At 41.9% G+C, this 23434-nt stretch overlaps 1 protein-coding gene across 2 annotated transcripts in view; it reads right to left on the bottom strand.

Annotated features, from left to right (window-relative positions):
- ST6GAL2 (ST6 beta-galactoside alpha-2,6-sialyltransferase 2) overlaps positions 1-23434 on the bottom strand; it is a 149319-nt gene that overhangs the window by 7696 nt on the left and 118189 nt on the right. For both annotated transcript variants that reach the window (XM_017737081.1, XM_008635838.2), the window contains 4 exons: positions 12323-13325; positions 8224-8321; positions 5030-5131; positions 3434-3608 (listed from right to left, as the gene is read on the bottom strand). In XM_017737081.1, the coding sequence (XP_017592570.1) occupies positions 3434-3608; positions 5030-5131; positions 8224-8321; positions 12323-13268 (1321 nt within the window). In that variant the 5' untranslated portion in view covers positions 13269-13325. The remainder of the gene's footprint in view (positions 1-3433; positions 3609-5029; positions 5132-8223; positions 8322-12322; positions 13326-23434) is intronic.

Below are 23434 nucleotides of genomic sequence, written 5' to 3' on the forward strand. Positions count from 1 at the left end.
AATCTGAGGTTTGGTGGTTGGATGCTTATATGTCTTCTGAGAAAAATGGCATAGATCCAAGTCCAAGATGAGATGTAAACATATCAATACTCATTTAGCAAACTTATATTTCAGCCAAATGTGAACCAACAACTTTAACTGTGAAAAGCCACCATGGCAATTGCCTAATGCTAATGCAAGATGATGAGAATACTGTGCAGATTTGTTTAGAAGCATGAAGGCAGCAGCTGCAAAAATGATGCAAAAATATGAAGGAATGGCTTCTCAAAGCTCTTATAAGGATTAAAATAGGAATATAAAGAGTAAGTGATTTATAATGAGGAGGGACATTAGCTAGGCTATGACATGCCACATAAGGCAAAGTTACAAGCCAGGGAAAGTCCATGGTGGTGTCTCTGGAAACAAACCAAAAACGACCCCCAGATTAAAATCAAAAGGTTGGTTTACCCTGTTGGACCTTTACCCACGAACTATCCCCCCCTCAACCAATCCTGCTCTCCCCATCCTCTCTTCTCCCCTCTACAGCTGGGACATGCACTGTGCTTCCCTCACCCCAGCCACCAGCTGTCAAATGTTACTGCCTCTCCTCAGCACCACTGAGCTGGTGCAGAGCTGACGTAGCAGGGTTTTAAGGAGGCAGGGAGTCCAGACAGAATTAATGCAGATATAGAGCACCCCATACCCCAAAGGAAGTGCAAAAACCATTATTTTCCCTAACTCCAGTGCAGTGAAAAAAACAGGAGAAAAGTTCTACCTCTCGTCTCTCTCACTCCTCTAAAATCAAAGCACATGAGACTACCTCTTCCCCACTGGCCCCCTTTCTGAGAGATTTAATAATATTGTGACTTAAGTACTGTAATACAGTTATTAACAATGTTAAAAGATTCCCCTGACATCAGTCACTGTGGTAGGATGCTGACTCATTGCTGCAGAAGAACACTGTGAGGACACATTCCACCAACATCCTCCCTTTGGGAAGCTTCAGTTTCTTATAAATAGTGCTAAGAGGCAGAAATAGATACAATTGTCAGGTGAAAAATATAATTACTGAAGAAACTGTGTAAGACCATGCTAAAACATTCTTGACACTTGTGAAAGGAAACATTCTTATGTTTCCATGTTTTAATTTATACATTTATCCAATTTTGCAAACCGGGCCTACTGAAGGCCAAAAAGCTCAAAACAAAAGTGCCTCACTTGACACAGAATCATTTTTGTAACTTTTTCTATATGATTAGAATCATCACGGTCCATGCTAGAAATTGCTTAGATTCAGAAATATAATATATCTCTGTGAAAATTCAGACCCTGTATTTAACAACGGCCGATTTTCCTTCATATAGCTGTTTTAAGCACAATGGCATTTAGTAGTGTCACAAAAATAATTCAATATATTATTTTCTCTTCTTGAAATAAAGATACTCATATTTTATGATGGCCATCACTTACTCAATCTTTCTACTAATTCTATAGGAAATAATTTTATAGATTTTATAAGAATCAGGCAGAAGCTCAATATCCAGGATACCTCTTTCATACAGGTGCACTCAGTTGTGTCTGTCAGCTTCAGTTCCAACAGGATTATTTGACCTGAAGACCAACATGACTTTTCAGATTTCTGCCAAGCTGCGTTATATTTTTATGCTTTATCTTGCTCTTTATGTCCCTGACAATATGCAGTTGCTGTTTCTGGGCTACCTCTGTATTTAGATGATGTTACATGTGCAATGCATAGGCATTAATTCAATAAGGTTACCAAAACAGGAAGACTCTCCATAGTAAAATAATTAAAATACATCAGAACAGTAGCTAGTTATGAAATGAGGTGGATATGACATCCAATAAGCTTGTCTTACTACCTTGTTTTTTTTAAAGTGAGTAACAGCATACCAAAAGCACTGCTCCTTGGAAAAGAACAATATAAATAAAATTCCCACTTGAGGAGAAGGCAGCAAATTTGCATCTGTACACAGAATATATTTATCTGTACAGCTTTTGTTGTTAAAATTTTGCTTGTTTAATGGTTGGTATTTTCAAAGCTTTCTCTGCTTGAAGGATATTTTTTTGTCACTAACATTCAGATTTGGGATTGAAGATTGCTGTTCTATTCTCATAGTGAAATTAATTCCATTTCTTCAAAGAAAGCTTTTGAAGTGTTTTTTATGTATGGTGAAAGTACAGATTGACAGCACAATGATCCTCTTCACTATTCTTACAATGAGCAGCTGTTAACCTATTTTTATCAACAACTTCATTGCTACAAGAAACACTTTTGCAAAATGTGAATGCAGCTGGTGAGATCATTCCACATGAGCTGTCTTCTCCCTGCGAATTTTTACAAGCAGGTTTCAAAAATATCTCACTTCAAGAAGTAACCAACTACCAAGCCCCCCTCATACAACAAACAAGGCCTCCTTTATTTTCCACTCATGTTCCAGGTATGCATAACCCACTCAAGGCATAGATGGGCATCTCCCAGACACCTTTATGTCATGCCTCTGGGAGCTTCTGCACCCTCTCTCAGGCCTTTGGTGTGCTCCACAGTATCCTAGGATGCCACTACTGCATATAGAACCCAAGATAAATGCTCAAAACTGGTTTTCCCATATCAGATGCAATCTCAGGTGTCTTTGCTTTCAGATTCAGATACAAAGAAAAAAACCAAACCATTTTCTGACTGCAGCAAATACCTAGAACAATATCACAATGTCAGTGAGGAAAGGATGGCGTTTCCAAAGTGGAAGATGGTATTTGAAGCTCTACTGCCCTGAGTCCAGAAGTGATGACCCTGACTCAGCCTTGCCACTCTGACTACTTGCATCCTTTAGACACTCACAGTCAAGACCTGTTGTACATCAGATAAGTTGTTCTGCTGTATGAATTGTGGGCACAGTGCCAAATTATCCCCCAAGAAATACTAAGGAAGGACCAAAAAATGCAGTGAAACACTCTTGCTTCCAGTGAAAAAGAGAAGTGCTCAGACTGAGCACTGGAAGCCCTTGGCCTATGTAGGCAATACAGCTCAGCCTGCCACTGATTGCATCCTGTCTTTATGATTTGCTATTTGCTTTCACTTGTTGTCTGAGGATTCTCTGCTCTATGATCCCAACGAGGAACTTCAGAATTAAGTAGGTCCTCAACAGATAAATTAATGTGGAATAATACAATTCTCTCATACATATAAATATATATATATGTATGCTTTACATATATGGTATGCATACTATGGATGTGAACAGCAAGAAAGCAGAACATCAAATTCACTCAACTATTTTCTAGTTCTCATACTGTGTGTTTTTGCTAGTCACTGTTTCTGTACAGAGCACCAAGAACAAACAGTACATATGTATGGATTCAATCCTCATGCAATGTATACGTTTAAATTTTTGTTTTAATCTAACATGTCTGCTGGGACCATCTTTGATACACCTACCAATAAACCCTGAAGAAGGAGGGTTGGGCTGTATCTTCTCTTTAGTGTTCTCCTGAATGATGTCCCAGAGCTGCCATATAAACTTTGGATGGAGGATGTAGAATGGCTGGGTTGGATTCTTCCTGCGATGCTGTACGTAGGGAGTGAACAGATTGTAGTCTGGCTTCTTATACCACTGGGAGGAAAAAAGTCAGATGTTTTTTAATAGTATTAAACTACATGTACAACAGCATAAACTGGCTTCATTTGGGTTCTGCAGAACAGAAGCAAAGGTAGCAAAGCAGCCTGCGCTGGTGGATGCTTCTGCTAGAAAGGCATTCCTTACTGTGGGCTATTCTGTTTCCTTTCTTCATACAGAGACTCCCAATATGTAACTGACGGCTGTGGGATGAGCCAAGACACTTTTCCCCTCACAGATCCACATTAAAGAAGAGGTTCAAAGAGCTTTGACATGATATCTGGGCCTGGGGGTGAGTCTTACTCTGAAAGCATCCCTGTCCCTGACGGAGGCAGCAGCAGCACATGACGCAGGCTGATGGCAGCCTGTGGAGGAAAAAGTCAGATGTTTTTTAATAGTATTAAACTACATGTACAACAGCATAAACTGGCTTCATTTGGGTTCTGCAGAACAGAAGCAAAGGTAGCAAAGCAGCCTGCGCTGGTGGATGCTTCTGCTAGAAAGGCATTCCTTACTGTGGGCTATTCTGTTTCCTTTCTTCATACAGAGACTCCCAATATGTAACTGACGGCTGTGGGATGAGCCAAGACACTTTTCCCCTCACAGATCCACATTAAAGAAGAGGTTCAAAGAGCTTTGACATGATATCTGGGCCTGGGGGTGAGTCTTACTCTGAAAGCATCCCTGTCCCTGACGGAGGCAGCAGCAGCATATGGCGCAGGCTGATGGCAGCCTGCGTAGGAAGCAGGCAGCCTCTGGCATCTGTTGCTAAGGGAGTTCAGCAGATGAAGGCTTACTTTCTACTTTGCAGCCTGCTCAGCTCCAAGCTCCCTGTGCCAAAAGCCATCAGATCGACTTGTCTACTGGAGCTGCAGCAACAGCCGAAGTAGAGACTCCCCCAGTGACAACCAGATGGACATCTGCTGCTCTCAGTGAGGGGGTGGATGGCGGGGCACAGATGGCTGTGGAGCAGTGGACATAAAGGGAAATGGGGAAGGCACCCAGAGAGATTTTCACTAGGATGTTGTGTTTTGTTTGGGAAGGCAGAGAGGAAGATGGGGAAAAATTGATGCAATTTTTCACCTTTCCTGATAAAACCTCCTTCTGAAATATAACAATGTTCCCTCCTTGGCAAGCATAGAGAAAACTCATTGTTATGTGAAAATAGCAATGTTTTATAAAACAAACACCATCATTCATCTATCCTAGCATCTCAGTCCATTCCAGTATAAATGCTGGCTACTAAAAAGTTTTTGACCAATAAACAAATTTAGACCAATTACTATAGACATAGCATTCTCCACTGAATGAACCTGGGGTTCATTGTGAAAAGGGAGAACCAGGAGATTAAAGTAGTTAATTAATTTTCTCCAGTACTTTCAACTAATTGGGAAGAAAGGTCTAAGTGGATATCTTACCACATTCAGATTTGCAGAGTAAGGAGCAGGATCCCAGGCTACTAAGATAACATCTTTATACAAGGAGCTGTCGACAAAGTGATGGTTTGGATTGGTGAGAATCTGCAAACACAGATGCAAAGAATTGCACAGCATTAAAAGCAAGTGCGATCCAGAAAAATGGCAAAATCCTTCTCTCAAGTGAACAGTCCTACCCACGCTGCTGTTTGTTATGCTTTAGTTCTGGTTGATTTTAAGCATCTTGTTTTGTTAAAAAAATATACAAAAAAAGCTTAGCCATAAACAGCACTCATGACAGTTTGAAGTAGCAGTATGCTGAATTATTCTCCATCTGTGAGGGATGCGATGGGACCACTTGAGATGCTGCGTAATTGTGTATCAACATTACCGTGTATTCCGGAACTTGAAAACGAAAGCTACAGTATTTCAGATTGCCTGTGGGATCCTCTTGGACACAGAGCAGCTTTCTTTGAAGGGCTAGAGCCCCCAAGGGTAATGTCTTTCCCTGCCACCCATCCCCAAACACTTTTTTCGTGGCTTTCTCATTTCAACAACAAGTCAGTCTCATTTCAATCCAAAAATGCAAATTAGACCATGACTGTACAAATTGGTATACCTAGAAAAACAATTCCAACAACAGGCAAGTAACAGGGCTATTTTTGAATTAGCTGTCATTTTGCTCTAATCTATTGCTCTCATATGACTCCTTCCTGCATCTCCCAGTAATTTTCCTGATCCTCCCACCACACTGGGACCCTCCATGTCTAACTAGATCTCTTTGATTCCTGGTGCATCCAATGTCAGGCAGGTTCAGCATAGGTCAAAACAGCATGAGTTTTGTTCCAGCTGTTAAAATAATCAACATTCCAGACAAATAAATTCATAGCAATTTTCATTTCCCTTTAGGATCCAATGAGCCATATTTGATTATGCATATTTTTCTTCAGAAAAATAATATTGTTGCCATAGCAATATTCTTCCTACCATAAACATTGAGTTTAATGACTTCCATCAGCCTTCTACAGTAAGAACAAAATTAGTCATACTGCTATCAGCATCCCCAACTTCATTTCTCAGAGCAATTTTCACCTCAGAATGTAAACTCCTTTTTTGAGTATACACAGTGAATTGACCAAAAGGTCACGATTTTAAAAGCTTGGTTCCACAGTTACCACACAAAGGAGCTCTTACTTGCCTTTCAGTAAGCAAGAGTCCTCTGGAGGTGTTGTCCACACAGATTTTGCTCTCAGTGAGCCTGCATTCATATGTATGAGTTTTTTCTGTAATAACAGTATCTTTTGCCACTGTACAGGCTTCCTTCATGTCCTTTGGGCTTTCACAGAAGAGAATAAGAAGGAAGAAGGGGCCACAGCAGCCTTTTAATGAAGTGCATGCAGGAGTTCCCAACAGTGAGGAGGGGAGGAGGGTCAGTAAACCTGTATAGGTAACCCAGCTACAGTACTGGTGGGGAAAGCAACTTCCATCAAGAGGCCTGTGCAGATTTCACTCTCAGAGAGGCAAGGCTGATTTTTCAGCAGGTGGTCAGATTATCATGGATGGCTTCTGACCTCTTTGAAGGAGCAGAAAGGTGGTGGGAATAGAAAGACTTGTGAGGAAGCCATGTGAGCTGACCTGGCCAGAACTTCAGCCATGCCCTCTGTTTTCTTGAGAGGTCTTATGGGGAGCAAGCCTTACACAGCGCAGAGAGGAGACCATGGGACCCTCCATTACCGTCCCAGTGGGAACTTACTCCAGCAGCTCTTGGAGCCAGAGGACCCCTGTCTGCCCTGCATGGAGAGCAGCTAATTTAGCCATTTAATCTCTCTGAATTTTCTGGGGAGCTAAAAAGGCTCAGATCATTCCCTGAGAATATTTCTCTCTTCTACAGAGAGCCTACTGAGTCTAGTAAACTATGAAGAGTTTCTAAATCTTTCTCCCGGCCCAGCTCAGGAGTTCAGGCATGGTCAATGTCAGGACATTTTGGCTAACAGTAAAATGAAGAACCATCAAAGAAAAGGAAAAAGCCCCAACAAAACAAAAGAAAGTAAAATAAAATACATGAAAATCCATGTTCCCTGATACACTGATTTCAGCACTAAAGGCAGAATAAGATATTTCTGCTTTCTTCTTGCAAACAAAGGAAAGGAGGTATATTTAACCCATCTCACTTCAAAGATCTAGTCTGTTCTGCAGCCTCACAAAGACCTACAAAATGAGTGTGAAGGGAATGACAGCGAACAGACCTCTATTTGATGGCAAAGAACATGAGCTTATACACATAAAAAACACACCCACCAAGAACAGACTTTGCATGGGCAGTCACTCAAAATAGAAGGAAAAATGAACTCATAAAAATTACAGTAACTGAAAATTTTGCACTCCTTCAACAAGAATTCCTATGTGTAGAGCATGCTACATGGCAAACCATGCTCCTGGTGCTGACTAAGTAAACTCACCATTTCGGTATGTCATAAAATTTCACAGAAATTCTACTGCTGACTTTTTGTCTGTATTTCATAAAGAGGAAAGAGGTTTGGTTTGCCCAAGACTAGAATTCAGGCAATAGCATTTTTGAAATTGAAAAACTAATCTCAACCATAAGGTGTCACTGTAGCTCAAGCCACAATTATTTATTTACACCCATACATGGAAAATCCCATTTTCTCTTGTTTCCATTCAGATGAACAAACTCACCTGATGTGTAACACCCAGTGTTAAAGTTTTTTACTAGTTCTTTCCAAATCTTTAAGCAATGATGACTTGCCTAAAGTTACACAACTCAGTTCCCATTTCTTTTGCCTTCCAGCAAGGAAATAATTGGGGAATTGGAAAATATGAGAAAACAGCTTTGGGATTGCCACAGCCTGAACTTTGTGAAGATCCTGGAGGCAGTGCAGTCAAGGTCTTCTGTACTGACAGCTCTGGCGTCCTGCAGAGTCTTTACAGATCAGTTCACATGAGAAACTTCACAAACCAGTTCTCTGAAACGAGGCTGTTGAGTATCTATGGCAACCACCCTATGCTGACAGCAGTGCAAACACCCCCGTAAGGGAAAACTTTCACCTTCTCTGCATCATGACTGTTGAATCACTACCTGCTCCCCTTATTACCCAACAGTTTTTCAGAGGTTACTAACTTACTGCCATATTGCACAGAAGAGACATTGACGTGAACTCAGAAAAGGAAGATCTTACCTGAGAATTAATGATCCGCATAGTTGTTTTATTTCCAACATCCTTTTCATAGCCTTGTGTAGGAGCAGAATTAAATCTTAAAACGGCATCATGAGAATCTAGGAGCACAAATGAGGGGTAACTCTTTTTTCTTAGTATACAGAACAGTAAAATAAAACCAGTTATCTAAACTAATACAAAACTTATACACATTTGTCCTAATCTGGATATTCTAAGGATGAAGAACATTCTACTATGCACAAACAAAAATCCTCTTGCATCTGCCATATGCTATTAACATAAAAGCCGACTGGGAAAAAAGTTCAGAATCATCTATTAATTTAGCATGCAATGCTTAAACACTTCTCTTAATTGGATAGACTTAGTGTGGGAAGATTATTAGTACACTCAGTACACACAATTGCTCACTACTTCTATCACAAAATTTACAGAGAATTACTCCATGCAAAAGCATGTAAACTGCAGGGATATCTAATTGCACATTTGAATGAATAACAATGCTTAACTATAAGCTTGTGTTTCACAGTATTTTACAATACCCGAAAATCTCAGACTACCCCAAATCTATTAATCATACTGTGTTATTATCAAGCTTAGTAGAAATCTAAAAGAGCCTCTGTATGGAAGCCAGCCCACACATCTGTTCACACAAAGAAACCTGAGGATCCTTGGTAGCAAAGATCTTACAGAGTTGAACTGTCAAAGTTTCTCCACAAGCTGTTGACCTTGGAGTCATGGAGAACAGAAAGCAGCTCTAGGTCAAGTATGGGTCAAGGGTAGACACCACACACAAGCCTCCATTGGATAAGAGATAATCACCCTCCCAGTGCTTCTTTAAGGAGATCTCAAAGCCCAAAACTTGTGAAGGAGAGCAAGACATTTTATCCACTGTCCAGAAACACACAGCCCCTGTTGATAGCCTTCTATTTGGTCTGTTTTTATCCCTTCCATCGATGGAAGCTGAGAATATGATTCAGGGCAAAACAGGCATGAAATGCCTTAACCCACAGTAGTTTGTACAGCTATTCATCTCTAGTCACTTAAAATGTGTTGTCTGTAGCTCAAAAACTGGAGGAGGCAAAAGTTACAAAGATAACCAACATGCCTCAATGGAGTCTTGGCCTAATCCTATAAAACTGGGATCTTTCATATTTTCCCCCCTTTACTCTGCGCTTCTTGTACTCCATACAGGGAAACACTGTGGCATGCAGCCAGCATCCTGATTTCAGACATTCATGTTTGCATTAACATCTCATGTCTGAAAAGAGGGATTTTGCGAGATGCCCACCAAGCCCAACTCCTCAGAACCTAAGGAGTAGAAGTTTTTTCTGTTTCCCAGGCAGGGACAGCCCTAGGCTCAACACCTAGACTTCATCTGCCAAGCATCTTGATTGTGTAGGAGCTAGAGGAAATCAACAGAAGCTGCACATGCTCCACGTATTTGGAAAAAGAAAAGAAAAACAAAAGTTTGTTGTCATGAATTTAAATGAATTCATTTATTTAAATGAGTAAATTTGGACCTGTGATTGATGGCTTTTAGACAATCTGTTGACTGAGAACAGGGAACTGGATTATGAAATGAGAATTGTATGGTTTGCAGTTTAATTGAGAGACAGTGTGATGCATTTCCAACATCAGTCATGCTGGTTCTTTGCATACAGATGAAAAACTTCTCCTTCACCAAAAATGTATGACCAGGACACAGCTTAACACTGATTATAGCTAGTTTTAAGTAAACTGTTTCTAATCTTAGTACATATTTGTAGATAAGCATTTTAAAGATAAAGTTTGGGGTTTGATCACAGTTCCCTGTTACTTCCTGTGATGCCAAAATAATTTGTTCTCTCAATTAATAGCGTGATCATGATGGAAGTGTTTGCTATACTTGCACATATTTCCATGCCTGCTTTCATTTGAAAACAGTCTGAGGAGTGGGGGAGAGGAGGGCAAAAGGCAGAACACAAATTAACATTTTTGCTTGTGTTTCTAATAGGAACACAGAAGAGGGAGCTAAAGGCCTATGAAGGGAAATGTCCTTTGCTGCTTCTTTTACAGGCGTTTTTTTTTTTTTCTCTTGGGAGAATAAACCAGAGAATCACAGAATGGTTTGGGTGGGGAGGGACCATAAAGACCATCTAGTTCCAACCACCCTGCCACGGGCAGGGACACCTTCCACTAGACCAGGTTGCTCAGAACTCCATCCAACCTGGCCTTGAACACTTCCAGAGATGGGGCATTCACAATTTCTCTGGACAATCTGTTCCAGTGCCCCACCACCTGCACAGTAAAGAACTTCTTCCTAATATCTAATCTAAATCTCCTCTCTTTTAGCTTAAAATTGCTCCCCCTTGTCTACCACTGCTGTAAGCAGTCACTTGGTCCCCTACAGTCTGCTCTAATCTAATCTGCTCTACAGTCTGGGCGAAATCCTCTCCTCAGTCACAGGTATCTGCCCACAGCCTGAGAGACACAGAAACAGCATTCTGTGATTCCTGGTGGCCCAATACTTCCTTGCACAACATGTATGAGATCTGAAAATTCTATGTAGGCTTTTTCAAACCCCATCTTCCTCCCTTTAGGCAGCATCAGAAGACAATTTCCCATTTAAATCCAAAGTTCTTCCATAGAAAATAGCATAAACTTCTGTGCCCAGAAGCTTCCTAAGAAAATAGGTACACACAGGAGCAAGCAGGCCCCAGGTACCATGTCAAGCACCCAAGTCCATACCTGGGCTGCATCTGAGTGTGCAAATATGACTTGAAGCATGCTGTAATATGTAATTATGTAAATATGTCACAGTGTGCTATGGATTCTACAGTACAGTACTACTCCGTACTGGTGTAAACCGGGTGTACTGGGGAACACGGACAGAAGATTGTTTCAGTCAAAGATAATATGTTGGAGAAGGTAGGAATTGCTAAGCCCTTTCACCCCGAAGATTTCTAAATCAGTGAGTCTTCCTGTGAAGTTGGAGGTTACTCTGGCTGCAGGCCAGCTGGGCACCTCTGCTGTGCTGGAAGCCTATTATAGTAGTTTGATAACCCTAGCAGCTCCAACATATCCCAGAGATTTAAAGGAAACCTATCTGTGTCAAAGAGATGATACAGTGTGATGAAGCAAGTATTGGGATGTGAAGTCCTGGAAGATGGGGAGGATTAATGAGTGAACCTCAAAAGGTTTTTATAGAGACCTGAAGGAGATAACTCTTCTTGTTCCAGAAACAAGTTTGAGACATACATTTCATCCTTCTTCGAACACTCTTAGCATACTGCACATGTACTACTAAAATGAAGAAATACTGAGACGATAACACAAGTAGTAGCATTCATTTTTGAAAAGAAAAATAAAACTGACCTGGATTAGTTTTATGGCCCCACCATCCTTTTCTGAATAGCTACCACAAAGCTCTCACCTTGAGGTGGGGAATTCTGAGTGACACTGACATCTCAACACACCTGTAACCTCGCTGACTCAGTGCAGCGATGGGAAAACAGTGGGTGAAGATACTTGAACTCATTTAAATTCAGTCTCAGAAAAGAGGCCAGGGGACTTGATCTCAGTGCATGAAGCTACTCAAGGGTCTGAATTCTATATGTCTGCAAACTCTAAACATGCAAGAGGTGAAGAGGACACTACTGCTTCTTAACATGGAGAAAAATGTCTGGGACAGCCATACAACAGCAGTTTCTCATGAGCCATTGCAAAATAAAGACCAGTACAACACAGCTTTGCAGAATAAAACCTGAACATGGCTCTAATCTGCTGAAAAAATAGATGCGTGTTGCAGACAACTGTTGAATATGGCAGATCTGATGAAACCAGTGCCTCCTTCATAATACAAGCTGTAATATGATAAGAAGGCATCATTGTTTTCTTTAAATTAGATTATGACTTCAGGCCTGATTTTCCTTTCAGTTATATTGTTCTGAAAGGGAACAGCTTCACTGAAGTTCATTAGTTTACATTCATGCAACTATGGTGAGAGACAACAACCAGACTTTACAGATCTGTGCTGGAGAAGCATGAACCTTTTGAAAGATAAACCTGAACACACACATATACATACACATACACACAGGAAGAGATGCATGTCACCCACCTATTTCGTCCCCTAGAGAGGAGTTCAGTATTGCACCAGCAGACATAACTACTGCACAGCTCCCAAAGCCATGTGTATATAATTTGGCCAGTGGAATTTGGGGAACGTGCTTTTCCCATCCAAGAGAGGAGAAGGGAGCCTCCTTGCCATCTATTGTTTTCACATTCACTCTTTCTTTTAGCTCACAAAATAGCTGGTCTCCTGTCAACTTGGAGTTTCGTTTCCCCTTGAACCGCACCCCATGCTTATTGGTACTCAAATAATCTTTCATCGCCTTCTGCAGTCGAGGGTTTAGCATCTTGGAAGAGACATCCCCTTTCCAAAGCTTGTAAAGAAAGGATTTCGACATTGTGGAATACAGCCCATCCCAGTCATCAGATTCATCAAGCATCTGGCCTCTCCTATGCTTTGTGCTCCTTCTCCTCATTCTTCTCTGATGGCTCCAGTTGTTCTGTAAAATACTTCCTTTTGGATTATTCATGTCAGCTGAAATGAATTTTTCTATCTCTTGAAGGTGGTTGTGTGAATGAGGCTGACCAGCAGCAAATAAATAATCTTCGTTCACTTGGTAAAAAGCCCTTTTTGATTTTCTTCCTAACTGGGATGGAAAAAACTCATCTTCATTTCTAAAGGCCTCTTCCAATACAGTCCATTTCTTAGAATTTCCAGTCCCTGATTTAAAAGTACCTAGGAGATCTTCATTAAGAAGTACCTCATTCCCATCAATGGTTTCAGAGAATGATGGGTCATGAATGGCTCCCATGATGACTCTCTGCTTGCCCTGAAGGGGCAAAAGTCTCTTAGTTTCAATGTAAGAAAAGGAACTTGGAACTGGATCAGCAGTGTTGCTATCTGTAAAATAGATGAATATCACCAGGAAAAGCAGACCCCATGCAAAGATACCAAAGAGCATGAGTTGTTTCCATTGCTTCAAGTTAGGTTTCATGGCAATGCCTTTACCACCTCCTCTGTGCCTTGAAGTATTGGTGAAGGAAAATGAAACCTGTAAAGAACAAACACTATTAAAATTTTTTCTAAAAATAAATACAATTCAGAAATATATTAACACATATTGATAGATGGTGCAGAATTAATCTCCAAGCAGTAGCACAAAGGATTCAGTAGCAGAAACAGAACTCCAGAGCCTGCAGACACTGTAGGAGTGACACGCTTTGGCTGTAACCACACCGTGACAGCTGCTAGCTACAAAAGAAGCTGGTGGCCAGTTTCTACAGTAACACTGGATCCTGCCTTCAGGGAGATTATGCGCCTGCCTGCTTCTGCTATACCGAGTGTAGCATTAAGAGAGCAAAAGCAAAACCCATGTCTGGCTGCATGCACAGTGGTACAATATAAGCTGTCTTCTCTTTACCACTGAAAGTCCTTACGCAGGGGAACTGAGAGCAAGCCTGTCTCCAAAGGGACCAGGCAGGGAGCATCGGCTCTAAGCTGCAGCTCTCCTCTGTCCACAGCCTGGAAAGGATGGTGCTCCGTGCATATCATGAGGGGCAAAGGGGAGAGCATCACACAAGTGGGTGAGAGGGGAACTTCTTCCTCAGTTGGTAAGAACTGGCACCGTAGCAGTGGCTACATCATTTGTTGCCTAGTACCAGACCCAAGTGAGAACGACTCCTGTACCTCTGCTACAGATGCTGCATGCACACTGAAGTGGCATGAAGGAGTTGTGCACTTCACAGTTGTGCCAAGGGTTTTGTATTTTCCAAAAAGGAGGATGGGTGGCACAACTATCTAAATACATTCCTTTATGATAAGATAGAGATTTACATAAAGGGAGTGGGTAGAGAATGCCAGACCTAGACCTGAAAGTATGTGCCCTACTAATACCTGGGGGTTTTGGACTGCTTGTGCATTAGTGGAGGGATGCATGGTCCAAATGAAACAAAGTCTGACTGAGGGGGCCGTGTTCCAAGGAAAATACATAACACATTGCTAGACCATCGAGCACACTATGCCCTTACACGAACTCACTTGTTTAATCAAGTGGTGTGACTATCAGTTACAAGCCTGACTGAAGCAAATCCAGCCCTCCCCACCATAAGCCTTCCCATCCACCTCCCTTGCACCAGTCATTGTCAGCCTCACTTGCTACACTGCAGTGTAACTCAGTGTACTGATTAGTGTCAGATCACTTACCTGATCTGAATTAAAAACAAGCCAAGCCCCTTTTTCTGGAGTTTTCTTTCTAATCCATTTGTTGTAATGGACACTTAATGGCAGGACTTAAGAGCCACTTGTACCAGCCAGCTGTGATCAGCAAAGGGGAATGGGAGCAGGAGCAAGCTTGGATTTCATTACCAGCCTGCACCTCAGGAGCCACCACTTCATCACATCCAAACAGCACACACAGCTTACACGCCTCTGATAACACACTGCCTGCTCACACTGGCCATCAGGAGGGACCAAAACCACAGCTACCACATGCTATCACCTTTCTGCAAGCTGTTAAAGTACATCAAAGCTGAGTGCAAACCTTAAACCGAAGCTGTAACTAAGACTGTGTTTTCACATGAAAAAGAAGCCAGCAGTAACACCAGTTATAAGATGTTCCCTTCTCTGTCCCTTGTTCCTGCACTGTGCCTCTGCTGCTGCCAACACCCCCGTGTATGGAACAGATACAGCAGGGGAATTACATGTTAGGGGTTACTTTTGTTTTAGTTTTGTTGGGTTTTTTTTCTAACTGGCTCAGCCCCTTTATCCACTTCGGTGTGGTCACACATCCAGTTGTTTCAGCACAAATGGGGAAATCGCCTACCACAATGCAGAGGCGAGAACAAACCGCAGGTGATATTAGCAGAGAGACTTCAGGCTGTGTTTCTGCTGACCTCCTGAGAATGTGAGACCACACTATTACGTTTCCAAACACAGTCTATTTTAATGATCCAGACAAAGCCTAGAACATTAGACAAAGACAGTTGACTTTGGGGCTCAGTGCAGTGTCCAAACAGAGAGAGGATTCATAAAGTTACGCTTGGATGACCAAATTTCATTGCAATTTCTAATACACTGAAAAAAAAAAAAAATCATGGCTGTGATAACCCAGTGCTCCACATTCGTTTGGCTTGGCTCACACAAACCACGTGGAAGAAACCTTTTACTCCAACTGACCCATTTCCTCCTTGCGCTCTGCTGCTGCAAGATTGCTCTCTGCAGTACCTCGACACTCCCACACCTTCCAATTTTAAATCACTGCAGGTGATGTCCTGTGGGAGTTGCCTTACAGTATACGGCTGTTGTGCAAGTTAGGTCTGCCCTGAAGTTACTGCAACCTGCCCACTCATCAGTGTTCAGATGGTTCACATTTTTAAATCAGCATTCTTCACCCATCTGATCTGCTTTCATCTCTTTTTATCATTTTCCCTGATGTGTTTCCCCAGCACTTTTCAACACATGGCCTCCAAACCACTGTGTAAGTTAGTCTTTGCTCAGTCAGATTTTCCTCCTGCTAAAAAACATTTCTTACAGGATCTGCAATGGGAGCATCTCGCATGATCTTTTTAACAGATAAGCTTGCAGGAAGTCAAAGTTATAAAGGAAGAGGTTACTAATATTTTCCACTGAGTCACGTAGCAAGTGCAGACACAATTTAAAGATAATCTGTAACAAAATCTTACGATTTGCTCATTTCCCCTCCCCCTTTTGTTATTTTATAACCACAAGTTGATAAGAAATAGAAAGGATTAGCCTTAATTCATGCGTGAGACTACAAAAATTTCTAATTGTCTGTGATGATACGTGTTTGGTACAGCAGACTGCCTCAGCGTAAAAAATTAGTCAAGACTCAGTATTCAGGTTACAATCTGAAAAAGGACTGAAACACATTATTAATTATTTTCAAATTAAAGCAAACTAATATCTGCCCCCCGAAGCCCCCCACAGCAGTCATGTTATGAAAGCACACTCATCTTGCTCAGCATGCATGTATAAGCATGCATATGATTACCTTCTTTGTGCAGCAAAAAAATACCCAAAAAATACCCAAAAAAAAGGCATCTGACGGTATACTTGTCAACACTGCAAGCAAAAGGAGAGGCACCAGTGGGAATAAAACCAAAAACTTTACACATTAACTACTGCAGAAGCTTATCTGCAATTCCTCGTTGCAAGTGGGGCCTCAAAAAGGATACCCAAATCTCTTGAAGACTGGAGCTATGCAGGCAAATCTCTGTGCTGCTTTAATGTTTTTTGCTCACAAGAAATGCCTTGTCCTCCAGCAGTACAGCTGAGCTGGAAGCAAATTCAAGGTCATTACTGTATTAGTTGCAAGAGGACCTCTACAACCTCACAGGATCTTAAAGGCTGTGTGTGGAAAGCTGCACTAAGTTCAGAGAAATATCGGTTTACCTTATCTCCTTCTACACTAAACATCCAGCCCTCTCCCCCTCAGCCCTTGCAGCTTCTCACACCTCGCAGTCCCTGGCTTTGAAAATGTTTGGGAGGAGAGGGCAGCCCTTTCACATGCTCCCCACCACCCTCCTGCTGGCAGCAGACCCCTCCGCTGCTCATGGGGGTATCTTCCTCTGTACCATCTGGGGATACACTTGGATTCATGCCCTGTGCTGCCTTCAGCAGCACATGTCAATTGCAAAGAGAAAAGCATTTGTGCAGGAAACCAGAAAGGACAATTGCAAAGAATTACACCGGCTAAATAAACAAAAACAGGTGGCTTCATGGGTGTAATTATTGAAGTCCACTGGATGCTTTAGGAATAAGCTTCCATGTCTTTTATCTATGCTCAACATACAGCTTTCAAACTGTTAAAGCAATTCTACACAAGTTTTTAAATTATCATCAGTGTTTCTCATTGTCTCCAACTTCACCCCCCTGCTGTAACAATCCTCCCTACTTACAGACTGCTGGAGTCAAAGCTGCTGCAGAGGAGGAGCAGAGGAATAAGTCTACCCCTGGGGGAAACACCCGAGACTTAACCCAAGCCAGCTTCCTCTTCAGCAGAAGTGATAAGCCTGTCTGCCCCAGAGGCTGAAGACCTCCTTTCTGATGGGCTCCTTCAATCATTAACTGATTTAAGTTCCAACTGCCATATGGAGAATGGCTTTTTTCCTTTCCCAGTCTGGTCATTCACACAAAAGCCCTGGAAAACATGAGGCAAGGTACAAACCAGTGAAGTGGGAAGACTTATTTGCTTAATAGAAGTATTAGCAGCAGCTATGAAAAAGAAAGGCAAACCCCAATGGTATCTTTGAGGCATCCCAGGAAATAAAGGCAATTCCCCAGTGGAAATTAAAGGCTGATTTTCCAGAAGCAGCACCCAGTTGTGGGAAATTTCATTTTGCCATGCTAAGATGCAAGAAACCAAAGAGATCTCCCTCCCTTTACAAAGCCCATTGTTTTGCAACAAGGAGCACTTTTCATTTTTCTAAAGTAGGCCTCCTGACTATTTCTTAAATGAGAAGAGATGGATAAGGGAGATTTTCTTAATTCCTTTGAAACATTCCTTCCTTTCAACACTGTCTATTGTTGAAATTAATTTGTACAGACCCTGGCAGCTCAGAGGTCAGGATGGTTCAAGTTGATGTGCTAAGATGTGCACTGTTATGTTAAACAGGGTTTTTCTTAGCTGCAGCTTTGCAGCAAAGGTCACCACAGGGTTATTTGGGGTAGCAAATGTTAGCTGTGGGCAACCATTCCCAAGGGGCTGAGAATGAGACCAAGGATTATTTGATGGAAAGCTTAGGCGGCCTGAACAGATAGCAAATGCTCCGTTAGTTTGCTTCATCTCTTAGTCAGCTAATTCCAGAGTATTAAGAAACCTCTGGCATAGGGCAAGACAGCTGGAGGCTGCATTTCCAGGGTGGGGAACACACTGGTCCTCTCATGTGGAAAGTGCCAAATTGGTTTTAGTGTTATCACATCATTTCTGTGGTGGAAGCCATACAGTAGGCAGCAACAGACAGGCAAGCCTGTGGGGAGTGGTGACTGCCAAAAGATGTATATCAGCCTGTGGATGGCCTGGGCATTTGTCTTACTGGCTGTGATTAGGCCTCCTAATTAATAAATCTCTTTTGGACAACTTCCTTGTTAGTCCCGATAAATCTGGCTCTTTCCTTCAGAGGAGTCAAGCTGCATTCAGTATTTTTTGTGGCAACTGAAGAAACTGTCTTCTGAAATAAAGAAAAAACACCCAAAGAAATCTGAAGTAGAATGTTTTTTTTTCCAATATTGCCTTTTAAACCTATATTTAATTATCTACTTAGACAAAATTCCTTGGGAGGTATTCAAATAACTAACCTGAATCACCTACTAAATGTGAGCCAGGTGTCCCAAGTCAGAGCATTTCGAAAGAGCAGTTTCAGGTTCTTGCTTCTGAGGACACAGGCAGGCAGTGTGTTCTTAGGTCCTCTGATAAAACCTAGGATTTCAAGTTAAAGGGGGTGGGAGTGAAGCAACCCTTTTTTTTTTTTTTTTTAACTTGTTTTTACTAATGACCCATTTCCAGGAGCTTAGGCTGTAAGTAAATTGCCAAATATAGTGAAACTTGCAGTAAAACTCACTCAAGCTGGCAACCTGGAAGCTGGAGAAATGCTCAGTGGAGCTTCTACCAAGGAACGTGTCCTAGATTATTCTGTAGGAGCATAGGGGCTTAGATGCATCAGTCTCTGGGGCTTAGTGGAAGGTCAAAGTTATCTTCTGTGCATCTGATATCTAGTCTCCATGCTCCATCATCACGTTCAAGCTTCCTGGCACTGAAGCCAGCTATCACTTTCCCACAGCCCACAGACCACGTACAGGTTGTCCAAGTGTGGGCTGACAGGAGGGAAGTAAAAATAGCCATACCAGCTCTTAGCCTTCACATGCAGACTTTCCCACCACCAGTGGAAATGTTTAATGTGACAACAATGGTCAGGGAGAACCTGGTTTCCCAGTGACTGACTGCATCTCATAGGTCAACCTCCACCTACCCAACCTGCAGCAGCTTTTCTCAGGAGCCGTGAGAGCAGCTCTCACTCTGACATGCCCTGAGATTCACCACTCTAGCCAGGATTTCCTCACAAATTTCACGTCAGGGGAGACAGCTGAACCTCTTTGGCTTTTCCAGACTGGTTATGAGCTGACCACAGTCTTGTTATTCTAACTGAGAGTTTCTATAGAAATGTACTACATATCACTCCATATGAAATTCAGTACAACCTCAGCGTAAATCACTTCCAGGCACTTTAATCAAAAATACAAAGGGGCTGAAGTGTCACACAGTTGTGTGAAGCCAAGCAGTTTTCACAGCATAACTCAAATCACCCCCCACAGCCTCTCAAGGAGCCCCTCACTGAGCCACATACTACCTGCACTCAGCCTTATCTACTTCTGACTTCTTTTTTTGCTATTTGCTCTTGCCACACCTTTGCTGTGTCCTGGCTCTGTTCACAGCAAGTTGCAAAGGTTCAAGGCTGCTTCAAGTTGCTGCGAATGCCAGCGGAGCTTGGTTCCACCATGGGACATGTGTGCAGAAATCACCACTGGGGCCACAGTCCCCAGCATGCTCTCACACACAGTAAAGAAGCACATGAAACATCTTTACTGCCCTTGCAGATCTACCAGCTGGGTGTTTTGGATGTGTTTTGGTCATATTTCAGCTGCCACAGCACTGTCTCTTGATCCAAACTGCAGGGGAAAAAAATCCACTTGTATCTACATCAATTTAAAACCACTGCAAATATCCAAAGACAGTGCAAGTCACTTTTCCAAAGTGAAATTCAGTATGCCCCTGCATAGTCATGGAGGGATCTAGGTTTGCACAAACACCATCCCAGCAGGCTCCACTCTTACACCTCAGTAGTTCCTCCGCAGATCAAACCACAGAGCCACACGAGGTTTTTCTGTGCTACCTTTGTGCAGCTCTCCTCCCTCTCACAAACTGCAGGTTGCAGGGGAACGGCAGTTGTTCCCAGGGGATCTGACCACCATGAAGGTCCTAGGAAGCTGAATGCTGTGCAGACTGAAACATCAAGCTGGCTGGAGATAAAAGCCAGGTGTAGAAACGAGGTGATCAGACTGATGGCCATCACTTACTTGCGCATCCTCCGCTCACACATAACCACATTATTAAGGTATTTAGTTTTATTGCTGCAGCGAGATCAGTGAGGAGGAAGTGAGTTGAACACCAACACAGAGGAAGAAGCAGGGGCTGGGGGAGGCTGGGGCACTGGGCCAGGAGAGAAGGAAATCTGGCTTTAGGGCAGCACAGAGGGCAGGAAGGCAGAAAAGACTGAAAATAAACTATGCCCATAGTGCTGGTGGAGTAGCAAAACAACACCTGCCAGAGGCAGTGACACCTCAGCACCACAGGGATGAGAACTGGAAGCAAAAACTTCCTTCCACTAGAAAGATCACATCCTTCCCTTTGGGGAAGCACAATGAGAGCCTTGCTACTGCTGAGGGAAGGCTCCACCTGAGCATCCTACTCCATTCCTCCCAAGATGGGAAAGAGACCACCATTTTCCTCCAGCAGATGGGAAGCCTGGGTGAGCAACAGGAACCACGCTGTGTCTTTTCCCCTTATTCTGGACAGCCAGTCCCAGGTCCATGTGCTGCTTCCTGCCACCACTGTGACTGGGGAAGGGGACGCTGGAGCACTGACCCTGGCCCTTGCAGGTGGAGCATAGCCCTTGCACCAGGGCACTTTTGGACTGATCTTTGCAATGGATCAGCACCCAAAAGAGTTGCACATATTTTCCCCCGTGAATGTTACTTCACACGCCATGCAGGGATGCTCCACAATACAGGCACGGATGGTGCCTGAGGACACACAACACAAGCAGGAGTTTATGCCCATCTTCGGCACAGCCTGGCTTTCTGTGGGACTTATTATTTCCCACCCACATAATGAGGTTTTAATCCCATTCCCCCCAGCAAAAGCAGAGTTCAGGAGCAGCTTGTGCTTATGTTCTGTTTTCATGTGTAACTGAACAGGATGGCAGGAACCTCTTAATGCCCCAAAACAAGACAGAGAGGCGCAGAGAAGTGGATAATACTACTCTATATAGTGTCGAATAAAACAGAAGAAAAAAATCCAGCCAACAGACATAACTGCATTTGGTTCCCCTCCCTCATTTTAAGGGGCAGCTTTTGATACCATACTTGCAAAAACACGTAATTCAAAAAAGGAAGGAAGTGCTTTGAGGGTTTTTATTTAAAGCTTGACAGGATAAACGAATCACAGTCTCATTAAATCACACAAATCTCAGGCTGCACACAAGACTAAACCACGAGAAATAGGACGTTACAAATCCTCATGCAGTTCTACACTTCCAGTACAACAGCTCGTTTTATTTCTGCTCTTGGCAAGGTTAGAATAAAAGGCTTCTTTTCTTTGCTCCATAAATGTTTTTAGATGCTATATTACTTGAACTTAACACAGCAGTAATTGCACTGAAAAAGGGCAATCTGAATTGCTTCCTTAAAGAAGGGAACATTTATACTAACACATACATGAACAGAGAGTGCAGCTAAAAAAGATCTGTTTCAATCCCATCACAAAAAACTTGACCAAATTCACTAACTCTTCCAGGCAGAAGTGATTGGAGAATTTTGATTTTCCACTCTAAAGCAGCAGCATTTCTGAGATATACTGATTATCCACGTCTCTGTGTAGCAGTATATTTTACATCTGCCACATATGTTCTTAGTGTATGTTTCTAACACTGTAGGAGCTGTTTTGCTTTCTTTTTAATTACCATCTTCTTTATTAGACTGTAGTTTGTCTTTTTACATTTGTTCCAGAAAGCAAGCAACTCAGCCCTTGTTTAAAAACTCTAATATAGAACAATGTTAAACAAATTGTTCTCAGCTCTATCTCAGTGCCAGTTCCCATTTGTTTATGTTAGCAAAGTAATTGCAGGAGGATATTTAGAAAATTATCATTGTTAACATCTCATTTCTAGATATTCATATATATACATACAAACAACATGCCTTCTATGTGCTTATTTGCCTTAGTCCAAAAGCTTGAATGAAAAGTTTCACCCTGGAAGAAGGCTTGCCAAATTGAAGGATGAAGTCAGTCTAGCCCTTGTTACATTAAAATCTAAAAATGAAATTTCCTGGACTGAAACAATTTTCCCCTCTTTTTTGTATATTTTAATACTTAACATGCTGATACTACTTTTATACTTTAATACTTAACTATGCTGATAGTCAACCTACACTAGCTGGGATATTTTGGTTGGCTTCCTAAAGCAAAATGAAGTGGTATTAGTATTTTTTCCCCCCATCTTTCTTTCTTTCTTTCTCCATTCTGGCACTGTTTTATGCATGGCCATGGACAAAATTAGTTTAAATTATGACTAGATCAACAGAAATCTCTTCTGTGGGGGATACAGCTGTTTTTAACCTGACATGAACCACTGGGACCTGAATCCTACCGGTCTGGAAATTTTACAGAGAAACAGGATCTGTAACAACTACCAGCATGAAACTAGTATGAGCAATAGTGAGAAACCAAGGTTGTTGTCTGGGTGCTTCATAGCTTTGCCATTTGTCAATCATTGATGCCCACATGCAGCACACAGGAAGTCTTTTCTCCCAGCATCTGCCATTCACTCCCTACAAATACAGCTGACTTTACAAGATGGAAGGTAGCAGAAAAAATATTAGGTTCTCTGAAAGCTCTGACACCATTAAAACAGTGAGAAACTGAGGTAAGTGAGAAGCAAGTTAGCTGCTAGTTCTCAAGATTATTTGCATTAGTTGTTTTTTTTTCTTTTTGTAAAAGTTAGAAGGATGTGATAAGATTGAGACCATTCTCACTGGATATATCTGTGGAATTATCATTTGATGGTAATTTTCACCATCATAAGAGACAACAAAACCTAAAACCTTGCATTTTGAGATCTACAGGCTACTACAGATGAATCTGTGAAAGAATAAGTACTTTACTTTCCAAGATACTTGGTAGAGTTTTTGTGCCCTTATCTTTAGCGTAAAGTCTCAATTTAAATACTGACTTTGAAACCTGAAGCTAACCAGTAATATATTCCCTTCCTTCAATTTTTCAACAGGGATTATCAAAATTTTCATTAATATATTTCTTAGTATTTCAAATGCTGGTTTTGCATTTCTTGGTTTTCAGCCAACAGGAAT

This window comes from Corvus brachyrhynchos, unplaced genomic scaffold, assembly GCF_000691975.1.
Source record: "Corvus brachyrhynchos isolate BGI_N302 unplaced genomic scaffold, ASM69197v1 scaffold83, whole genome shotgun sequence".
NCBI classification, from domain to species: Eukaryota; Metazoa; Chordata; class Aves; order Passeriformes; family Corvidae; genus Corvus; species Corvus brachyrhynchos.